This window comes from Podarcis gaigeae (assembly GCF_964106915.1).
Source record: "Podarcis gaigeae genome assembly, chromosome: 2".
Taxonomy (NCBI): Eukaryota; Metazoa; Chordata; class Lepidosauria; order Squamata; family Lacertidae; genus Podarcis; species Podarcis gaigeae.
This window is the reverse complement of record NC_139679.1, coordinates 108,221,466-108,243,329: the sequence shown is the minus strand read 5'-3', so window position 1 is coordinate 108,243,329 and position 21,864 is coordinate 108,221,466. Positions and strand designations below refer to the sequence as shown.

Genomic DNA, 21,864 nt, shown 5'->3' with positions numbered 1-21,864 from the left:
TGTTGCGTGGACCGAGGAATCTTCCTTCTCTACCACAAAAGGTACATGCCATCGCTGCCCACGTATTCATGATTCCTGCATGTAGTCCAAGAATGGTGATTAAGAACAGTGGGAGTTCTTTCTTGCTGGAGTGTACGTGTTTGAGCATGTTTCTCTCTGCTGTGCTTCCCACGCCCAGCCATGCCGAAACCTTAAATGTCGGAGGCAAACTGTGCACAGACTTAGGAGCGTCTGCAGAAGACAACATGGCCCAGTCTCTTGGCCTGGTCAATTTCTTCCTGTTCATCTTTGCAGGGCTGCTCCTCTATCATTACAGCAATACCTTCAGATACTATTTCAGGGTTTGCTTCCTAAATATTTGGATGTTCAATATGACCTCCCTTGCACTTCCTGTTATAGCTCTCCGGGGACGAAGTGTGGCAAATGTGAGGTGAGTGAACTATTACTGCCGTGTGGCTTTGTATCTTGTTTTTCGGGGCTCTGTGCTCACATAGGAGTGTACGATGTGACTCCTTCATAGCGGCCCAATAACTAATGAGCTTTTAAGCAGCGATGCTCTTCAGGGACTTAGGGGCAGGTGCCCAGAGCCGCGCTCAGCAGTATGAGAGGGTGAGGGTGAGACCAAATCCAGCAGGACTGCCTTATCACATTTTGTGAAATTAGCCCCCCCCACACACACTCCAGAGACACGATCCAGTTCACTTTTAAAGGCAAAACTACGAAATTTGCACTTTCCGAAACAATATGCGAACTGAAACACTTCCATCCTTTGGTATTTACTTTTTATGGATTTTGCAATGCAGTTCTACAGACAAGTCAGGTGTGTGGAAATGCATACATTGCAGCAAAGTGCACATATAGAAATGCATCTATTAGCGAAAAGCATTATGCTGGCAGAAATTGCATACAAGTATGTGTGCAGTGGGGATGCGGGTGGCGCTGTGGGTTAAACCACAGAGCCTAGGACTTGCCAATCAGAAGGTCGGCGGTTCGAATCCCTGCGACGGGGCGAGCTCCCGTTGCTCAGTACCTGCTCCTGCCAACCTAGCAGTTCGAAAGCACGTCAAAGTGCAAGTAGATAAATAGGTACTGCTCCGGCAGGAAGGTAAATGGCGTTTCTGTGCCCTGCTCTGGTTCGCCAGAAGTGGCTTAGTCATGCTGGCCACGTGACCCGGAAGCTGTACGCCGGCTCCCTCGGCCAATAAAGTGAGATGAGCGCCGCAACCCCAGAGTCGGCCATGACTGGACCTAATGGTCAGGGGTCCCTTTACCATTATGTGTGCAGTAGGAGGAATTCACTCTAAAACCCTGGTGAATTTTCGCAAGGACTTTAAAAAAAACTGGAAAGGTGGAGAAACTGCAAAGGTGGAGAACTAAACTTCAGACTGGCAAAATGAGAAAAACCAAAATTGAGATGCTCACCCACCCTCAGTATGGAGTAGGATTGTCCACAGCAAGAAAACCCCTGGCAGAAACATGGTGGAGACCAAACCACCCTCACATTCCCTCGCACACAGGGACTAGCTGTGGATCTGCTGAGGGAGGGAGGGTCCATTGGACATGGTGACTGGGGGTGGTGGGGATTGTAGTCCAAAACCTTTGGAGAGCAGCAGGTTGTGGAAGGCTGGCTTAACACCAGAAATGAGTTGTGCCTTCTTGCTAAGCAGTCTTTTGTTGACCGGGTTGCCCATGATTGTGAAAGGAAGAGAGCTTCATGTTTAGGAAAGTGTTTGTTGACACTTAAGATACTCATCAAAGGCTGGAGGAGATGACATTCCTTCAGCTTCAAGGAGAGGCAGCTGTGACTTATTCAGGTCTGATTGGGAGCTTTAACCATTTGGCTTTCCTGCAATCCAGATCTAAGGGCCCTGTGCCTGCTATGTGCATCTCACTTGGATTCTTTCATTTTTTTTCTACTGCCCCCCCCATCCCCAGCTTAGGGCAGTCTACGAGATGCTCCTCTTGTTATCTTCATGACATCCCTGTGAAGTAGTCAAAAGGAGCATCATGGCCAAGTAGGGATTTGAACGTGGGTCTCCCCAGTTGTGATGCAACAGTCCAGAGGTCAGCAAACTTTTTCGGCAGGGGGCCGGTCTACTGTCCCTCAGACAGACCTTGGGGGAGGGGGCGGACCATATTTTGAAAAAAATGTATGAACGAATTCCTATGCCCCACAAATAACCCAGAGATGAGGGTCCCCGATTATAAAATCATAGAAAACGGGAGATACGTAGCCACTCCAGCAACGTATCTCTATTTCCTCGCATCCAGAAATGCAAGAAGGGTTTTCACTCTTGCTAGAAGCTCGGCCATGCCCTCACCGGTTCTGGAAGTCTCCTACAGAAGAGTCCCGTACGCACAGACTTTGTGCCTGCCCACTAAAAGCACACATTCTACTCATGTAAAAACACTCTGATTCCTGGATGGTCCGCGGGTTGGATTTAGAAGGCGATTGAGCCGGATCTGGCCCCCGGGCCTTAGTTTGCCTACCCATGCACTACACCATACAGTCGTACCTTAGAAGTCGAATGGAATCCGTTCCGGAAGTCTGTTTGACTTTCAAAATCTTCAGAAACCAAAGCGCGGCTTCTAATTGGCTGCAGGAAGTTCCTGCAGCCAATCGGAAGCTGCGGAAGCCCCGCCGAACATTCGACTTCCAAAAATAGTTTGCAAACCAGAACAGTCATTTCCAGGTTTGCGGTGTTCAGGAGCCAAAACGTTCGCGTCACAAGACATTTGACTTCCAAGGTAAAACATTCAAGAACTGAGCTGTTCGAAAACCAAGGTATGATTATACTAGCTTTCATCCGAACAGGCTGTAGCAGGCAACTGTCTTGCTTGTAAAGTTTTCGCTCCTGTCCTTCAACGCCTTTGACCTTCCTCAAACGCCTCTGGTTTTGCTCCCTTGTTTTAGAGTCCTCCGCTTTGCCTTGCTGCCAGCGAAATACTTCCTCGGCATCAAATTCAAGGTGCAGGGCTCTCAGAACTTGAACCTGAAAGTGCCGTATGTTGTGGTTGCCAATCAGCAATGCAATGTGGACATCCTGGGTATGTTGGTTGCATGCTTAAGCCTCAATCTCTTTCTCCCATCCAGTTGGAAGGGCTGGAGTGACCCACCTACAGCTTTACACATATTGCCCTGTGGCATCCAAATTGCAGTGGGCCACAGAGAGTAACTACCTGCCCTGCAGACATTTGCTGATAGAGAAAATATCTTCAGATCACCACTGGAAGGAGGGCATGGACTACCGGCATAATATACTCTTAAAAAAAAAATAAAATCCAAAACCAAAAAAGAAAAAAAGAAAAATTACAAACATCAAATTCAGCATCCATATTCATTTCCTAACATAAACCTGTTACATGATTAACTAAATCAAATATACCTAATTACTCTAAATTTCTCTTTGCTGTATACAAATACATCACAGTTAGAAATTTTATATTAAAATTTTTATATTATAAATATTTCAAATTCCCCCATACCCCCCTCTCCTCTTCACTCATGTGTGATCTCAATCTTTTGCTTCTTCCGTCTTGTTGTGTTGTTATAATCATTATTCACTTAATTTCTTGATTATGTCCTTGCTTACCCCTGCATGTTTTCCATGTTATCTATTAATATTCCAGTTCCGGAACCATATTTTTTCATATATTCCTTCACTCCATCCCACTCTTTAATTACTCTCTGATTTGAAAGGCCTCTAATAATTACCGTCAAGATACCCTTATTGGGCCCACCAAAATGTCACAAAAATGACGTGCAAGCTCTTTTCTGTTCGTAGGAGAGTTTATTTTATCCTGGCCATAGGCCATAACGAATAGCATTATATAAACATAGTAAAGAGGGGCTATGCATTGTGAGGGTTATACTCCTTGCATCCAGGTGTGTGAATAGGCAGATAAAACACAACACGCACATCCCTCTCCCTCCAAGGAACCCAGGCTACTTTTATCTTCACAACCACCCTGTGAGGTAGGCCAGGCCAAGAGAAGATGTGTGTTGGACCCAAGATAATCCCGGTGGCTTCACAGCTAAGCAAAGATTTGGTACCCAGCCCAAATCTAATTATTACATCACCTCTCTCGCTAGGGGCTGTAGGGAAGGGTGGGAGGAACTGCACAGCCAGACTTCATTTTGACAGTCTTCCAATTGTCCCAGCGATGCTTCAGATCTTGCCGGAGAGAAGCACCTTCATTGTTAAAAGGGAGATCTTACACTTTCTTACTGTTGGCCTTGCCTGCTGGCTGAGCGGCTTCGTTTTCGTTGACCGCCGGAACAGAGAAACATCCGTCAATTCCATATCGGAGGCAGCAGACGCGATGGTCCGTGACAACGTGAGTGTCATGGGAATTAACTCTCTTGATGAATGGTTGAGGGAGCTGGGAAGGTTTAGCCTGGAGAAGAGAAGGCCGTGAGGTGATATGTAAGCCATCTTCAAATATCTGAAGGTTGTCAAGACAGAGCAAGCTTGTTTTCTGCTGCTCCGGACAGCAGGAGCCAAACCACTGGATTCAAATTACAGTGGTTCCTCGGGTTACAGAAGCTTCAGGTTACAGATTCTGTTAACCCAGAAATAGTACAGTGGATGCTTGGGTTGCAAACATGATCCATGCAGGATGCACGTTCGTAACTGTGCATGCGCGGGTTGCGATTCGGCACTTCTGCGCATGCGCGACCGCCGAAACCCGGAAGTAACTCGTTCCGGTACTTCCGGGCTTCAGCGGTCCGTAACCCAAAAAAACACAACCTGAAGCGGCTGTAACCCGAGGTATGACTGTACATCGGGTTAACAACTTTGCTTCAGGATGAGAACAGAAATCATGCGGCAGCGGCGCAAGGCCCTGTTAACTAAAGTGGTACCTCGGATTAAGAACAGTTTCAGGTTAAGAACGGACCTCCAGAATGAATTAAGTTCTTAACCTGAGGTACCACTGTAAAAGAAAGGAGATTCTGACTAAACAAAGGACTTTCTGACAGGAACAGTGGAATGGACTCTTCGGGGGGGGGGGGCGGCGGCGAGGTGAACTCTTCTTCATTGGAGGTTTTTAAGCAGAATTTGGACGGCCACCTGTTGGAGATTCTTGGGGTCATTTCTGACTCTTCAGTTCTATGATTCCATGAGTGGGACAAGGAGGCCGCGATGTCTGCTCAGTGAATGCACCAGCAGAGTCAATCCCATGCAGTCACTGGTACATTTAGACCATGCCAATCCCACTGCCACCTCACCCATCCTGGCAAGCTGCAGCAATACCTGTGACAGATTACGTAAGTGTTTATTGTTGCCCTGTCTTGCCAATGGCAACTGGTGGGAGGACAACCCTGTACACCACTTTGCATGTCTTGGAGGAAATGAAATACAGTAGACAGACAGCTAGACAGACAGACTGTTAAGTTGTGGTTGAACATATCAGACGACACAGCAATTCTTCCAAAGCAGCTCTTTATTTGTAAGCTGGAACAGAACTGAACTGAGGAGCTCAGTCAGCCTGCTTATATAGAGCTCTACTAGAATGCAACAGTAACCATTTTCAGTAACTAGCCAATCACTGAACGTCACTTTCGATCCTTCATTTGCATACAAACTATCCAATCACTGAATGTCACTTTCCATCCTTCATTTGCATAACTATCTACAGTATCCTCCTGCTGGCCCAGGGTGAGAACTTCAGTACATAACACAGACACCCTTCCAAGCCATTATTGATATAGGCTGAAATATACTCGGAGTCGCATAGTGATTTCATGCTCTTTATTGCAGCTCGTAAAACAGTGAATAAAACCCTCCCCAAAACCTATGGCTTTATATACATTATTTACACAATGGATCCTATCTGATTGGCTGATTTTGCTTCCCGCCTGGGGCCTGATTGGGCTGCTCCTGCAGGCCAATCACTTGTTGCATTCTAGGATCCTACCTGCCTATTGTTCCAGGATCCAAGCTTAGTACATAACATGGGCAGTGTTTTTTCTGGGGGACACACAGGGGTATGCATACCCCTAAATATTTTGTGAATCTAAGTTGGGTGTCACTGAGGGGCAGTATTTCAATATGAGTAGGAAAATGAGAGTACCCCTAAACATTTTAAAAGAAAAAAAGCACTGGATATAGGCCATTGTTTCTAGGCTAAAAAAAGTCTCATTTTCTGTACTGAAAACAAAAAAAATTCCTTCCAGTAGCACCTTAAAGACCAACTAAGTCAGTTCTTGGTATGAGCTTTCGTGTGCATGCACACTTCTTCAGATACCACTTCAGAAGTGTGCATGCACACGAAAGCTCATACCAAGAACTGACTTAGTTGGTCTTTAAGGTGCTACTGGAAGGAATTTTTTTTGTTTTGACTATGGCAGACCAACACGGCTACCTATCTGTTTCTGTACTGAGTCCTCTGCAGTATCAGAGCAGATGAAAACTTAACTGGAAGAAATCACATCAGGGAGAGACAAAATTGTAGCCATTGAATTTTTCCAGGTGAAAGAAAATTTATGTTTGAACATCCTTTCAGTATTCTCTTTCCCCTCCAGCTGAGAATCTGCATGTTCCCTGAAGGCACTAGAGACAATGACAGCGCTGGTCTGCTCTCCTCCAGAAATGAGGCCTTCCTTCTAGCTGTGGAAGCCCAGGTGAGATCATTCAGCTTCTAAGCCTCTTGTTTATTCCTGCATCCTATTTACTAATAGTGGACTCCTTCTCTGAGTGGCTATCCTAAGCTAAAAAGACCAGGCTTGTAGGAGCTGGGAGCCTGTCCCACTTTTAAAGTTTATATGCTGCAGTTGGATTGAGGTCAGCAGAACAGAAGAAGAAGAAGAAGAGTTTGGATTTGATATCCCGCCTTTCACTCCCCTTCAGGAGTCTCCAAGCGGCTAACATTCTCCTTTCCCTTCCTCCCCCACAACAAACACTCTGTGAGGTGAGTGGGGCTGAGAGACTTCACAGAAGTGTGACTGGCCCAAGGTCACCCAGCAGCTGCATGTGGAGGAGCGGAGACGCGAACCCGGTTCCCCAGATTACGAGACTACCGCTCTTAACCACTACACCACACAGGCTTGCCAGCTGTTGCCATTAGGCAAATTCACCTCAAGTTCAGTACAGTGGTACCTCGGGTTACATATGCTTCAGGTTACAGACTCCACTAACCCAGAAATAGTGCTTCAGGTTAAGAATTTTGCTTCAGGATGAGAACAGAAATTGTGCTCGGACGGCGCGGCAGCAGCAGGAGGCCCCATTAGCTAAAGTGGTACCTCAGTTTAAGAACAGTTTCAGGTTAAGTATGGACCTCCGGAACGAATTAAGTACTTAACCTGAGGTACCACTGTATAAGGTATTTTGCTGAGTAAGTCAGGTATTTCAAACCACAGGACAGATTACACTCTCCAAATCCTGTCAGGAGCTGCTGTATTGATGCATACCCAAAGCAAGGAACGATCTTAAAGGGGTATTTTAAAAACACATAGCACTACAGCCCCTCCCCCACCACTTTCCCCTGTGTGCTATTCTTCTGACACTCCACCTAATGCCAATTTGGGATGGGGCACTGGGGAAAGCCCCATTGCACTAGCCCAAGTCTTTGGACTCAGCGACATTAGTAAAGAAACAATGCTTTGAATCCGTTATAAACACACACCAGATGGCGCCAGAGGGCACAATATTTTTCTATGTGGTTTTCCATAGGGGTTCCCCCCCTTTGTTTTGTTATAGCAATCTAATTTGTAGCATTTTCCTCTCTTCTGTGAGCAGATATGTCCTTTGTGTGTGCTTCTGCCAGCGGGACTCATTCATTGAATCTGGCCCATTAAAAAAACAGTAAAATAAGAGACTTTTTTTTAAAAAAAAGTTCAACAAAACACCAAAGATGAAAAGCAGGGAGGCAGGGAGCACCAATCCCCAAAACAACAACTTTTTGTGATAAGGACAGGGGAAATGCAGTGGAAACTTTGAGATAACACTTGTTTTGATGTGATGTCAGCTGACCTCACAGTGAGCAAATTAAAGTGAACGGTCAACAAACAGGTTGTCTGGAAGTGTCCTTAGTCTGTGAGAATGTTAAAAAGCAGGACTCCCTTGGAAGCAGCGTCTGAGGCTGCCCACAACGTTCAATTTACAGCAAAGGTAAATTTCCATCTGACTGGCGGCTGATGTGCTTTATGTCCATGCAGGTGCCAGTTATTCCTGTGGTGATTTCCTCCTACCGGACGTTCTTCAATGAGAAAATTAAAAAATTCACATCAGGTAGCTGTGGGAAAGAAATGGGATGGGAAAGAAATGGGAAGTGTTCTGAGACATGGCCTGAGACTGGAACTAGGTGCTGTGAAGCAAACTCATTTTTCCAGACTCCATGCTTGCTGCCTAATTTGGACTGGGGAAGGGGCTCCGTTTGCAGGGGGTACATCATTTCCTTTGTTTTCTCCTCCAAGGCGAAGTGACAATCCAGATCCTTCCGCCCATGAAGACCGAGGGACTGAGCGCAGCTGATGTCCCAGAATTTGCAGACCGCATGCGAGAGACTATGCTCCCTATTTTCCATGAGATCTCAGCGCTGAAGCAGGAAGGTGTCACTGAAGAAGATGCCAACCAAGCTGCCAGTCGCCAAGTATCTTCGTAAACCACCCCATTTATTTCCACCCTTAGGCTTCACATTTACCTCAGCTCTGTCTTGGCCTAACTGCCCTCCATGGCTTAGCTTGTGTGCACCTGATGGACCAGGAAATCTATCCGTATGGTCATAGGCTGCATACAAACATACCTTTGCAGACCCTCCAAGTGTCCCTATTTTCCAGTGACGTCCCTAATTTAGAGAGGCCATCCTGGTTTCTGATTTGATCCTGGAATGCCCCACTTTTCCTTAGGATGTTCCTATTTTCACTGGAGAAATGTTGGAGGGTATGGAGTTATCCGTCCCCCGAGCCATCTGAAGGCAATCCTCTATAGGGAAGTTTGTTTAAGGTTTTACTATATTTTTTTATATATGTTGGAAGCTGCCCAGAGTGGCTGGGGCAACCCAGTATGATGTGTGAGGTATAAATGGTAAAATTATCATTATGGAATGGGACATCCCTCTTTTCAACTGAGAAATGTTGGAGGGTGTGCCTTTAAAGCACCTTTCTCCCCTCAAAGAATTCTGGGCACTTCATGTAACCACTTATATATATAATATAGATCAGAAAATTGCCCAGAGTTACAATTGCCCAGAGTTACAATTCCCAGTAACCTTAACAAAACTACAGTGCCCAAAGGTGGGGGGAATGTGTTTCAAATGTACAGTGGTACCTTGGGTTACATATGCTTCAGGTTACAGACTCCACTAACCCAGAAATATTACCTCGGTTTAAGAACTTTGCTTCAGGATGAGAACAGAAATCGTGCTCTGGCGGTGCAGCAGCGGCGGGAGGCCCCATTAGCTAAAATGGTGCTTCAGGTTAAGAACAGTTTCAGGTTAAGAACAGACCTCCAGAATGAATTAAGTTCTTAACCCAAGGTAACACTGTACTTTTGAAGCAGAAAAAGGAAGTAGCAGTAAATGGAGAGATATAGAAAGTAGAGTCCCTCAAAGATTGGTAATGGGACCCGTGCTTTTTAACTTGTTCATAAGCAATTTAGAGTTGGAGTGGCCAAGTTTGCTGGTGATACTAAGTTGTTGAGGGTAGATAGAAAAGACAAAGACCAGAGCTAAGGGTTGTGTGTGCGCGCGTCTAAGGGCAAGCTAGAATAATAGAATCATAGAATCTTACAGTTGGAAGGGGCCCCATGGGTCATCTAGTCCAGCCACCTGCAATACAGGAATCTCAGCTGAAGCATCCATGGCAGATGGCCATCCAAGCTCTGGTTAAAAACCTCCAAGGAAGGAGAGTCTACCACCTCTCGCGGGAGTCTGTTCCACTGCTGAACAGCGCTTACTGTCAGAAAGTTTTTCCGAATGTTTAGTCAGAATCTCCTTTCTTGCAAATTGAAGCCATTGGTTCGAGTCCTACCCTCCAGAGCAGAAGAAGACAAGCATGTTCCCTCCTCCATGTGACAGCCTTTGAGATACTTAAAGGTGGCTATCATATCTCCTCTCAGTCTCCTCTTTTCCAGGCTAAACATACCCAGCTCCTTCAAGCGCTCCCCGTAAGGCTTAGTATCCAGAAGCTGGAGGAAGTAGCAAGCGAAATCCTGTGAGGGAGAGACATGCCTGATTTCTGCTCATATCCAAGGCTGTGGCTTTGGGTGAAGCAGGACCCTTTAGGGGTGCTGATGCAGTGAACCCCTCCATTATAGGCTCAAGTTGTATATATGTGTAAATAAACCATATATCATAAAGTCACTGCAGTCTCCGCTGTCCCTCATTCCAGAGGAAACACAAACCCTGCGTAAGCCACTGGAACACCTGGAATCTCACCCCGCTCGGATATTGGGGTGGCCTGAAGCAATATTTATCACCGGGTGTACTTACTGCGTTTCGTTTTTCTGTTGACTGCACACTTCATAATCTCCCAATTGCCTATCTGCCTATTTACCTACAACTCAGGATAACACCATGCATGTGATACAATAGTCTCTAGTCTGCGAAAGCTTCGACATACGATATACAGTGGTACCTTGAGTTACAGATGCTTCAGGTTACATACGCTTCAGGTTACAGACTCCGCTAACCCAGAAATAGTACCTCAGGTTAAGAACTTTGCTTCAGGATGAGAACAGAAATCGTGCTCCGGCGGCATGGCAGCAGCGGGAGGCCCCATTAGCTAAAGTGGCGCTTCAGGTTAAGAACAGTTTCCGGTTAAGAACGGACCTCCAGAACGAATGAAGTTCTTAACCCAAGGTACTAGACTTGCTAGGTTCCCCTGCATGCTACAGGCAAGCTTTTGGGTTTGTTGCTGTTGTGTTTTAAACCATATTTGCCACCTTGAGCTGCTTGGAAGGAAGAAACCAGATGCCAGAAACCAAATAGGGAATGCAGTAAAAGCAGCACCCAGGCCTTGAGATTACGAGTCTCTGCTGCTTACATCGCGTTGCAAACCCTCCTGCTCTCGACGGCTCAGATTTCTCTGAATACCTAGGAAGACGAGCTGTTGCTCGTTCTCAAAGGCTTCTGCTGCCTCCGCTTATGTGAGGCATCTCTGGCAAGGCAGCGGCATTGTGAGGCGAGCACCTGCTGCCATGGCAACCAACACCGCTGAAGCGACAGGGACGGCTTGGCCTGTGCCAGAGAAGAGCCTGTTTGGAGGACTTCACCGTCCGCTTGGGTGAGGCAAGAGACGCAGGCCTCCCATGCCCTCCCAGAAGGCTGGACCCGAGGCCTGTGCCCTTAACATTGCCCTAGAGATCTCAGCCTTATTGGACCCAGGTAAAGATAGCTCAGACAGGCCCAGCTAACTTGATCCCCCTCTTCCCACCTCCATCATTCCTCACCATGGACCCAGGCCAGGCCACGAGGTGCAGCCTCTCCTATTGCTCCGTTTTCTAGGGGTATGTGAGATATTCGCACTCATGACACTGGGAACTGCCCTTATTAATACTCCCTTATTCCAGTATTCCTCTTTGCAGGCTGCAGGTAAGACTGGGCGTCCCCAGCAGGGAAAGAGGCACTTTTGGGACACAAGGGTGAACTGGTTAGATTTTGGGTCTGACCCAGGCATAGGCAAACTCCGGCCCTCCAGATGTTTGGGACTACAATTCCCATCATCCCTGACCACTGGTCCTGTTAGCTAGGGATAATGGGAATTGTAGTCCCAAACATCTGGAAGGCCGGAGTTTGCCTATGCCTGGTCTGATCCATCGAAATCCACAAAACTAGTTTACTGTATATTCTTGTGTGATAAATCTGCAGCATGTGTTGCAAGCTCTGGAATATTGTGGGATTATGTAGCGGTAAAAGTGTCGGACTAGGACAGGCATAGGCAAACTCGGCCCTCCAGGTGTTTTGGGACTACAATTCCCATCATCCCTGACCAGTGGTCCTGTTAGCTAGGGATGATGGGAGTTGTAGTCCCAAAACATCTGGAGGGCCGTGTTTGCCTATGCCTGGACTAGGAGCTTGAAAGCCAGAGCTGCTTGCCCTGCTTATGGGAGGCCAATTGAACTGAATGGATATTATTAACTCAGGTACATTAATTTCAATGAATCTGCTCTGAGCAGGTGGGGAAAACCCAAGAGATGGCCAGGTCAGAGGCAGGAATGCTTCTGAATGCCAGTTGATGGAAACCACAAGAGGGAAGAGGGCTCTTTTGGTCAAATCCTGCTCAGAGGTTTCCCCACAGGCATTTGGATGGTCACTATGAGAACAAGATGCTGGACTGGCCTGATCCAGCAGGCTCTTCTTATGAAAGATCACGGCTAATAGCAATGAGGACTCAAGCAATACCATTGCTTATCGTTTGAATGTGTGGAGCACATGACAGGCAAGGCAGATGCTTAAAGGACCTTGGACCAGTTTAATGGAACACACGAGATTTTAGAGCTCAAGTTGCCACATTCCATCCCAAATGTTTAAATCAGATGTACAGTATTTTCATAGTTTTAGTCAGTGGTTTATTTTTTTGGGGGGGGTGTGCAGGGGTTCGCATACCCCTAAACATTTTGTGAATCTTTGTACTTTTATCCATTTACTGTATTTATTTTTCCCAATTTGAACTATAAAATGGTGATTTTCTTGAGTCAAAATGAGAGTACCCTGAAACATTTTTTTTTATAGAAAAAAGCACTGGTTTTAGTTGTTTACTCCCCAACCTCAAACCCAAATTTTGCTCTGTCTCAGATTCGGGTTCTAAGAATTTGAGATTCCCATCTCAAAATGTGAATATTCCACACCCACACCAACACAGAAAGACACACATACTTAGAAGAAGAAGCTCAAGTCCAAATTAGCATCTGCAAATGCTAAAATTTGGGACCAGGAATGGCCGGGGGCCGGGGAGGGGGATTTCACAATTTTAGAAATGCTGAACTCTTTTAATCTCCAGCTGACACCTGAGACCGAGCTGGCGTCAGGTGTTTAGAACGGTGCTTTATGGTTCGTAGTGACATTTGTACCATTGGGCACCACTGCATTTTGAGATGGATGAATCTGTCAATTTCAGTTTCTCTTGGTTTCTCATTTTTCCAATCTCATGTCCAGTTCTCCACATGCCCACATCAGTTTGCAGTTCGTTTGTTTTAAAAAGTCCTTCTAGAAATTCGTAAGCATTTTAGCGTAAATTTCTCCTAACACACATATTTTGTATGCAGTGTTGTTTAATATACTTATCTTTGCAAATCAGTGTTCCCTAACATAGTTCATTTTTGTATGTTCTTTTCACGAACATTTTTTGTGGATTTTTTGTTCATTAATTACCCAACCATATGCATTTTTGTAAGGGATGCGGGTGGCGCTGTGGGTTAAACCACAGAGACTAGGACTTGCCAATCAGAAGGTCGGTGGTTTGAAACCCCGTGACGGGGTGAGCTCCCGTTGCTCGGTCCCAGCTCCTGCAAACCTAGCAGTTCAAAAGCACGACAAAGTGCAAGTAGATAAATAGGGGAAGGTAAACGGTGTTTCCGTGCGCTGCTCTGGTTTGCCAGAAGCGGCTTAGTCATGCTGGCCACATGACCCGGAAGCTGTACGCCGGCTCCCTCGGCCAATAAAGCGAGATGAGCGCCGCAACCCCAGAGTCGGACACGACTGGACCTAATGGTCAGGGGTCCCTTTACCTTATGCATTTTTGTACACATTACTTATCTGGACTAATGCAAAATTTAGAGAAGCTGTGAATCTTGCATAAAGGTAAAAAGGTAAAGGCACCCCTGCCCGTACGGGCCAGTCTTGACAGACTCTAAGGTTGTGCGCTCATCTCACTCTATAGGCCGGGAGCCAGCGCTGTCCGCAGACACTTCCGGGTCACGTGGCCAGCGTGACGAAGCTACTCTGGCGAGCCAGAGCCGCACACGGAAACGCCGTTTACCTTCCCGCTAGTAAGTGGTCCCTATTTATCTACTTGCACCCGTAGGTGCTTTCGAACTGCTAGGTGGGCAGGAGCTGGGACCGAGCAATGGGAGCTCACCCCGCCGTGGGGATTCGAACCGCCGACCATGCGATCGGCAAGTCCTAGGCGCTGAGGTTTTACCCACAGCACCACCCGCGTCCCAGATTTAGGTTTGCATACTGTTTCCAAAAGTGCACACTGACAGGTACACCATTAAAAGAGAACTGAGTAAGCTTTCTCTCCCATCCCTAAATACATTTTAACAGGTGAATACAGTGGTACCTCGGGTTAAGTACTTAATTTGTTCCGGAGGTCCGTTCTTAACCTGAAACTGTTCTTAACCTGAAGCACCACTTTAGCTAATGGGGCCTCCTACTGCCGTCACGCCACTGGAGCACAATTTCTGTTCTCATCCTGAAGCAAAGTTCTTAACCTGAAGCACTATTTCTGGGTTAGCGGAGTATGTAACCTGAAGAGTATGTAACCCAAGGTACCAATGTAGATCCATTTCCTCTCCCTCTCAATACAGAACACAATGGCATTTTTCACAGTCCCCCTCCAGGTCCCGTCCAACTTTGGCCCCACCACTTGGTAGTTTATTCTCAAACCGCAGTTGCATCCTGTCCCATGAAGTTGCAGCAGGATTGCAGAGTGATTTTTGCTCCTCTTCCTTGGTAGCAGCAACAGCCGCTCCACCGCAGCCATGGGGCCCCCTGCCCACTTGGTCACAGGCCTGGTAGGTGCTGAGAAATGGCACAGGGACACCCATGCCACCGTTCACGAAACCTCCAAGCTGACGCAGCGCTGCGCAAAGGATGCCCTCGACCTATGGTGTCCGCTCCGAGCCCCAGGCCAGCCTGAGGAAACGCCGTATGAGAAAAAGACCAAGATCGACTCTTGGAAATTCAAGGTTGATGTCCATCCGACTGGAGAGGTAACAAGCAAGCCACCGGAGGGGCCGGGGGTGACCCTGTGGAGGAGCAAAATCAAACCCCCTCCCTGGGTGTGCAAGATGGCCTTGCCCTGCTGCCGAGACTACGCCACCCTCAAGAACAACGAGTATGTGGCCCAGTATGTCAGGGAGACGCGGCTGGTGGTGAGCCGCCTGCGGCAGGCACTCCTGGAGATCAATGACCAGTTCAAGATGCTGCTGCGTTGGAGATTACAACTGGACTCCACGCTGGATCAAATCCGCCAGGGCCTCGTTACCAACAAGCAGAGCCAGGCCATTCGGGAGCACCGACCGGAAGTAGAGAAGGTGAGACCTGCATCTCAACCCTGCAGTGAAGCCATCCAGTGTGCCAGTGTGGTGTAGTGGTTAAGAGCGGTGGACTCGTAATCTGGTGAACCGGGTTCGCGTCTCCGCTCCTCCACATGCAGCTGCTGGGTGACCTTGGGCCAGTCACACTTCTCTGAAGTCTCTCAGCCTCACTCACCTCACAGAGTGTTTGTTGTGGGGGAGGAAGGGAAAGGAGAATGTTAGCCGCTTGGAGACTCCTTAGGGTGGTGATAAAGCAGGATATCAAATCCAAACTCTTCTTCTTCTTCTTCCTCCTCCACTTACGAAAAACCCAAGGCTATCAGTCGCTACTCGTCCTGATGGCCATGTTCTCCCTCCACTGTCGGAGGCAATATGCTTATGCATGCCAGTTGCTGTTGTGCCCGGGTCCTCCTTGTTCATTTCCTAGAGGTATCTGGTTGGCCGCTATGCGAACAGGATGCTTGGCTAGATGGGCCAAGTTCCGGAGCCCCGTTGGCATCCTGAAGTGAAAGCAACACACAACTGCGTGTGCGCGGGTTGCATTTTGCCGCTTCCACGCGTGCGTGCGACGTCATTTTGAGTGTCACGCGCATGTACGAGTGGCAAAACCCGGAAGTAACGCATTCCGTTACTTCTGGGTCGCCGCAGAGCGCAACCCGAAAACACTCAACCTGAAGTGTATTCATCCCGAGGTATGACTGTACTGCAAATCTCGAAGTGTCCATGTGCCATGCAGTCTATTTTGCAACCATTCACCCACCCAACCTTTGTTCCTCTCCCTGGTATGTAGGTACCTGACAAGGTAGATGCACTGATGAAATGGGAGAAAGATGAGTTTCTGAAACAGAAAGCCAAGCTGGAAGGGATGATGGCGATGTCAGAAGATCATATGAAGGTAGGAAACAAAGCAGGGAATGAAGGCAGAGACAAGCCTCCACAACCTGTACAGGCAAGGGAGGCAGACCAGGTGGACACCAGCATAATAATAATAATAATAATAATAATAATAATAATAATAATAAAATTAATTTTTTTTAAATTTATATACCACCCTATACCCGGAGGCCTCAGGGCGGTTCACAGAAAAGATCAACATACAAACCAAATATATATATATAATCAGAATAAAATCAGCAACCCATTAACACCCCCCTGCATACACAGAAGGGCTTTGCACTTGTAATTATCCCCTCTAAAGGGAAGACAAAGGAAATGAAAGACATTTTCTTCTTTTTAAAATAATTCTTATTGGTTTTTAGATAAACAAAAAGTTTAAAACGTTTTCAAAACATCTGGGGACACTTCCATTTATTTGGCCTTAGTTGACACCCTTGACAAATATGAAAGCTTAGGATTGCCTCACTTTTTTGTTATATTGCTATATTTTGTATTCTGCTTTTGGGGACTTTTTGCTTTTCTTATATAACGATTTTTAAGGCAGCAATACACGTACTGCTTATACAGCACAGAGGCGGAATCCTATGATCTCAGGAGGTGAGGTAGCTTCGTTACGTGTGCTGGGATTGGTAGTCCTGTGAAATTAAACTACAGTTCCCAGCATTCTTTGGGGGGGGGAAGCCATGTGCTTTAAATATATGGTGTGGCTGTGACCCCTTAGGCAGCAATTCAACATAATAACTGGATGGAATTGTCACCGCAGGAGGCAATTCGGAGAGGGAAGGAGTTGGATTATAGTCGCTGCTGGCGGTGTGAGCTTTCTCCCCACGCTGCACCTATTTGGCGTGGCTCAGATTTGGGGTTGGAGGGGCATGGATGGAAGCTAGTTTCTTATCATGGTTTCTTCCACCCAACGACTTGTTGCAGGCACTGGGCACATGTCGGCAAACTCTGAACATGCTGTGCAATGAACGGGGCCGCGTTCTGGACCTGGTGCCACAACCTTTCCGCATGGTTCTCCTAGGGGCTGGGCGTGACTCCTGGCTTGGGCTGAGCCGTCCCTCATCCCCCTGGGTGGAGCGTAACGAGACACCCATCCCTAACCCCATTGCAGGCTTCACACCAGGTAAGGGGAAAATCCCTCCCCAGCTTCCATAAGGAAAATTATTTACAATTCATATTGCTGTACTAGCCATTCATTCGTTGGGCGGGCTACGTAAAAATGAGGGGCAGTGCTTGTCTCTGGCCCCTCAAATATAATGGGTTGGCCTACATTTGCATGCCAACAAAGGTCCGTATAGTTAAAGCTATGGTTTCCCCAGTTGTGATGTATGGAAGTGAGAGCTGGACCATAAAGAAGGCTGATCGCCGAAGAATTGATGCTTTTGAATTATGGTGCTGGAGGAGACTCTTGAGAGTCCCATGGACTGCAAGAAGATCAAACCAATCCATTCTGAAGGAAATCAGCCCTGAGTGCTCACTGGAAGGACAGATCCTGAAGCTGAGGCTCCAATACTTTGGCCACCTCATGAGAAGACTCCCTGGAAAAGACCCTGATGCTGGGAAAGATGGAGGGCACAAGGAGAAGGGACGACAGAGGACGAGATGGTTGGACAGTGTTCTCGAAGCTACCAGCATGAGTTTGACCAAACTGCGGGAGGCAGTGGAAGACAGGAGTGCCTGGCGTGCTCTGGTCCATGGGGTCATGAAGAGTCGGACACAACTAAATGACAACAACAGCAACATATTCCAACGCACTTGAACCACAAATCCAGACATGCAACGTGGATCAGTTTAGGACCCCTGGTCTATAATGACTGGTCACAGCTCTCCAGGGCAGACTGTAAACCAGCATGGCTCAAAATCAAGAATTTGTATGCAGTAACAACAACAACAAAGATTTGCATAGGCTTAACTTTGGTACTTTTTAGCTCCAAGACAAAAACACAGAACTGGAAACTTTCCTTAAAATAGGAGATTATTTCAGGGGCAGTGTCAGAGAATCACCTACCAGCAAAGGGAGGTGATTGGAGCTGGGGTATCACGCACCATTTTAACAGAACCAACAAGCCAGATTTTAGAAACATTCCAATTTCCTTTCCAGAGTGTGCAGCAGCTCTAGAGGATGCCCGGCGCCTCACCTCTCTTACCAAGGATGTGCTCCAACAGATGCAAAAGGCCATCAATGAAGCGCAAGACACCCGCAATACAGCCCACACCACCATTGAAAACAGCCTGCAGGGCAAGAGGGATGAGACTCTCTGTCATAAGGTAAAGGGAGACCCAACATGCTGATAAATTGGCTGTGTTACACATGAAATTATTCTTGCATGTGCATACAGAACCACATATTGGCGTGAAACCCTGCTTTTTAACACTAAGTCTCAGCCTCAGTGGATGCATCTGTGAAACTTGTTTATGCAGCGCTGCTCAAAGTCAACAAAGCTGTTCCCGCCTTCTCGATTAAACATGCCTCTGCAACGCAGAAATTGGGCCACTGCACACACACACACACACAAACTTATTGCACAGCAAAGTTACAAAACGTGGTGGTAGCCAGTAGCTCAGGGCCCAAGTAGATGTGATAATGATCCATGTTATTAGACCTTGCATGCTGTGTCTTTTGAAAAACATAAACAGCAGGCATAGGGACCCCCGAGATGTGTCAGGACTGGCATGGGAGAAGCGGGTGGGCTTTCACCTCTACCGCTGTCCCAGTTCGAATCTCTCCCTCTCACACACATCAAGTTGACTTAAAGCGTTATCACAGTTTCTCTTTAGAGGCCTGCTGAATTTGCATTGCTCTTGTATTCTGTAATGTTTAGCGGCATTAATAATATTAATTCACCCCTTCTCCAGTCATTTAATGAATAGGGATGAGTGATAACCCCACCCCCTTCAGCTGGCTTGCATGTGTCTCTGTGTGTTGTGTGTATGAGCAAGAGTGTGACGTTGTCACCCCCACCACTGCCATGTCCCTGGTGTGTTGATGAAGAGTGAATACAGCCCTCAGTCCAAAAATGTTAGCTAGCCCTGCTGTAAGGTGTGAGGAGTTTGTAGTGTTCTCAAGTAGGCGAAACTTAATAGTCAGAAATTCATCCCCTTTTCTAATTGCTCCTACTCTTTGCATGCCTGCACACGCTTTCTCACCTTTTCACATCAACAGCATCTTCGTGTTTCCAAGCAATCTGGCTCAACATCTCCTTCATTGTTTTCTCTTTGGTAGGAACGGCTTGACATTACTCTGGCAGGAACTCGCAGCACCCTGCATCGCTGCCAGCGTTTCCAACATGAGATGCGTGTTACCCGGGGCATGGCCTTGGTGAGCAGTAAGAGCTGGGAAGCGCCAGTGTTGTGGGTCTTCACATTCCGGTTCCCTCCAGCTCTGCCTGCTTGGAGATTAACTGGGGAAGACTTGTCCTCCCCTTTCCCTCTCCACCCCTGGGAATCCTCCTTTGATTCTGAACCATTTTTGTATCCACAGGGTCCTGAAAGTAGCAAGTACTTGGAGACACGGGAGAAGCTGACACGGCCAGTGGTGCAGGTGTACCAAAGGCATGTAGGAACACAGCTGCCTGAAGCTGCTATCCTCAACCAGGTAGGATGCCAGTAGGGACAACGAGCAGGCCTTTGACTGCAATATAACTGGTGTGGAGAACTGGATCTGGCTGGTGGGCCACATCCTTATTCCCTGTCCTCCCCTGCTACATCTTCTACAGGCCAACTTTGGCTGATAGGCGGGTTTGCCTACCTGTCAGTTATCTGACAATGATGTCAGGTGACCTGTTTTCCTCTGCCCGTGTGGCTTGAAATAAAACCACTGCTAGTAAAGGGACAGGGCTTTGGAAGTGCTGACAACGAGCTGATTGCTGATGCTTGCAAAAATTAGTTGACTCTCTTCCTAAAGCTGGAACCTTATGCAGGTAAAGTGGTACAGGTTAGAGACAGACAATTGCCTCTTGTTTACCTGGATGAAGGTGGGCATGTTTGTACAGTGGTACCTCGGTTTAAGAACAGTCCGGTTTAAGAACAATTTGGTTTACAAACTCCGCAAAACTGAAAACAGTGTCTTGGTTTGAGAACTTTAAAGGTAAAGGTAACCCTGCCCGAAAGGGCCAGTCGTGTACGATTCTAGGGTTGCGCGCTCATCTCGCTCAAGAGGCCGGGAGCCGGCGCTGTCCGAAGACACTTCCGGGTCACGTGGCCAGCGTGACGAAGCTGCATCTGGCGAGCCTGCACCAGCACCGCACACGGAAACGCCGTTTACCTTCCCGCTATAAAGCGGTCCCTATTTATCTACTTGCACTTAGGGGTGCTTTTGAACTGCTAGGTTGGCAGGAGCTGGGACCGAACGAGGGGAGCTCACCCCGCCGTGCGGATTCGAACCGCCGACCTTACGATCGCACTGAGGTTTTACCCACAGTGCCACCCGCGTCCCTTTTGAGAACTTTACCTCGGTCTAAAAATGGAATCTGAACAGTGGAAGGGCACTGGTAGTGGAAGGCCTCATTAGGGACAGCCGTGCCTTGGTTTAAGAACAGTTTTGGTTTAAGAACAGACTTCCGGAACGGATTAAGTTCGTAAACCGAAGTACCACTGTATAGGCTTCTGAATTTCTGGAATGTAGTCTACTGTTGAAACCATTGCTCCCACCCATTTTTGCTGCTGGGCCCATCTCCCACTGGCATGCAGTCCTTAGACTAAAAAGGGCTCCCTGCCTGTGTTGCATGTATAGGAATTGGGCTATTTCCACTATAGATGTCTACTCACAAGAAAATCCTACTGAGTTCAATGGAACTTACTGCCCAGGTAAGTGAGTCTAGGACTGGAGGCAACACTGCTAAATTGAACTCTCTGTACAATGCAAACCCATCTTGCGAATGGGAAGCTGACGGGTGGGGACATCTTCCCTGACTCTGGACCACCTGCTTACTTGTCTTTTTCTGCCTTTGTCTCTCTTTGTAGTCCACGGCACAGTTAGATCGCTCTATAGTAGAAACAGGGGAGAACATTCATCAGCTCAAAGCCACCCGGCGTTACCTGCGCAACTGCATTCATGACAAGCAGACGGGCTACCATGTGGATGGCAGTATCAAACGGCTGCGGCAGCGCCGCATGCTTCCACGCACTAACATGAATGAGGTTCTTGACTTGGTCTACACCTAAGGAGCAGAGAAAATGCATGGAGAGATCATACAAATAAAGAGCTGAACATGCTAGAAAGGTCCAGTATAATTTCCTCCCAACTGGGGATGAGGGGAAATATATGCCTGGCTGCAGTCACACAATAGAGAATCTAATAATACAGCATTTTAAAGCTCAATCATTATATATACATATATAGAAAATGCAATCCCAAGTTTTTAGAGGGGAGCATGATTTCATGAATGACAAGAATAAGTACTTTTCTATTTGAGAATCGAATCAGTAAATCCAAATCTGTCACTAATAAACTTTATGTGTTAAATATTAAATATACGGTCAATGGTGGAGCATCTTGTATAAATGGAGTCTTTGAATTCTCTTCTTCAGGAAAAAAATCTCACCCCCACCAAGTACTTTACTTAGGTACTGGTATCAGGAAGTAGGAAGTAGGAAGAGAGAAAGATCTGAGTGTACTAGTGAGAGGAGGGGCCTTGTTTTGCAAGTGAGCACAAGTGGACACTTTGCTATGGGCCCCTTCGATAGATCAGGTTGGTTTTCTTTTAACACTTGTCTGCAGTAGGATTCCTCCGAGGGAAAGGAGTTCTCTTGCGAGAGGAACAGC

The 21,864-nt window shown here is 47.1% G+C and overlaps 2 protein-coding genes across 4 annotated transcripts; both read left to right on the top strand.

Moving 5' to 3' along the window:
• Nucleotides 1-53: 53 nt before the first annotated feature.
• On the top strand, nt 54-10,302 carry LOC310837858 (1-acyl-sn-glycerol-3-phosphate acyltransferase alpha-like). 2 transcript variants are annotated; one of them, XM_083725050.1, is made up of 6 exons: nt 54-430; nt 2,915-3,048; nt 4,163-4,338; nt 6,527-6,625; nt 8,159-8,231; nt 8,417-10,302. In XM_083725050.1, the coding sequence occupies exons 1-6, from the start codon at nt 69-71 to the stop codon at nt 8,602-8,604; spliced, it is 1,032 nt and encodes a 343-aa protein (XP_083581176.1). In that variant the 5' UTR covers nt 54-68; the 3' UTR covers nt 8,605-10,302. The 2 variants fall into 2 exon arrangements, with proteins under 2 accessions (XP_083581176.1, XP_083581177.1); XM_083725051.1 differs by lacking the exon at nt 6,527-6,625 and having other exon boundaries at nt 78-430.
• A 733-nt stretch (nt 10,303-11,035) lies between these two features.
• Nucleotides 11,036-21,320, top strand: TEKTL1 (tektin like 1). Of its 2 annotated transcripts, none has more exons than XM_083724685.1 (8): nt 11,036-11,325; nt 14,621-15,197; nt 15,991-16,095; nt 17,025-17,223; nt 18,202-18,368; nt 19,324-19,419; nt 19,582-19,695; nt 21,063-21,320. In XM_083724685.1, the coding sequence occupies exons 2-8, from the start codon at nt 14,643-14,645 to the stop codon at nt 21,261-21,263; spliced, it is 1,437 nt and encodes a 478-aa protein (XP_083580811.1). In that variant the 5' UTR covers nt 11,036-11,325; nt 14,621-14,642; the 3' UTR covers nt 21,264-21,320. The 2 variants fall into 2 exon arrangements, with proteins under 2 accessions (XP_083580811.1, XP_083580810.1); XM_083724684.1 differs by having other exon boundaries at nt 11,121-11,325; nt 14,618-15,197.
• Nucleotides 21,321-21,864: the final 544 nt, after the last annotated feature.

Excerpts from the sequence above, each read along its gene's own strand:
- LOC310837858 (XM_083725050.1), top strand. The coding sequence starts at position 69 with ATGATTCCTGCATGTAGTCCAAGAATGGTGATTAAGAACAGTGGGAGT. Across the intron at positions 431-2,914 it reads CGAAGTGTGGCAAATGTGAG|AGTCCTCCGCTTTGCCTTGC; the intron begins GTGAGTGAACTA and ends CCCTTGTTTTAG. Across the intron at positions 8,232-8,416 it reads AATTAAAAAATTCACATCAG|GCGAAGTGACAATCCAGATC; the intron begins GTAGCTGTGGGA and ends TTCTCCTCCAAG.
- TEKTL1 (XM_083724685.1), top strand. The coding sequence starts at position 14,643 with ATGGGGCCCCCTGCCCACTTGGTCACAGGCCTGGTAGGTGCTGAGAAA. Across the intron at positions 18,369-19,323 it reads ATGAGACTCTCTGTCATAAG|GAACGGCTTGACATTACTCT; the intron begins GTAAAGGGAGAC and ends TCTCTTTGGTAG. Across the intron at positions 19,420-19,581 it reads TTACCCGGGGCATGGCCTTG|GGTCCTGAAAGTAGCAAGTA; the intron begins GTGAGCAGTAAG and ends TTGTATCCACAG.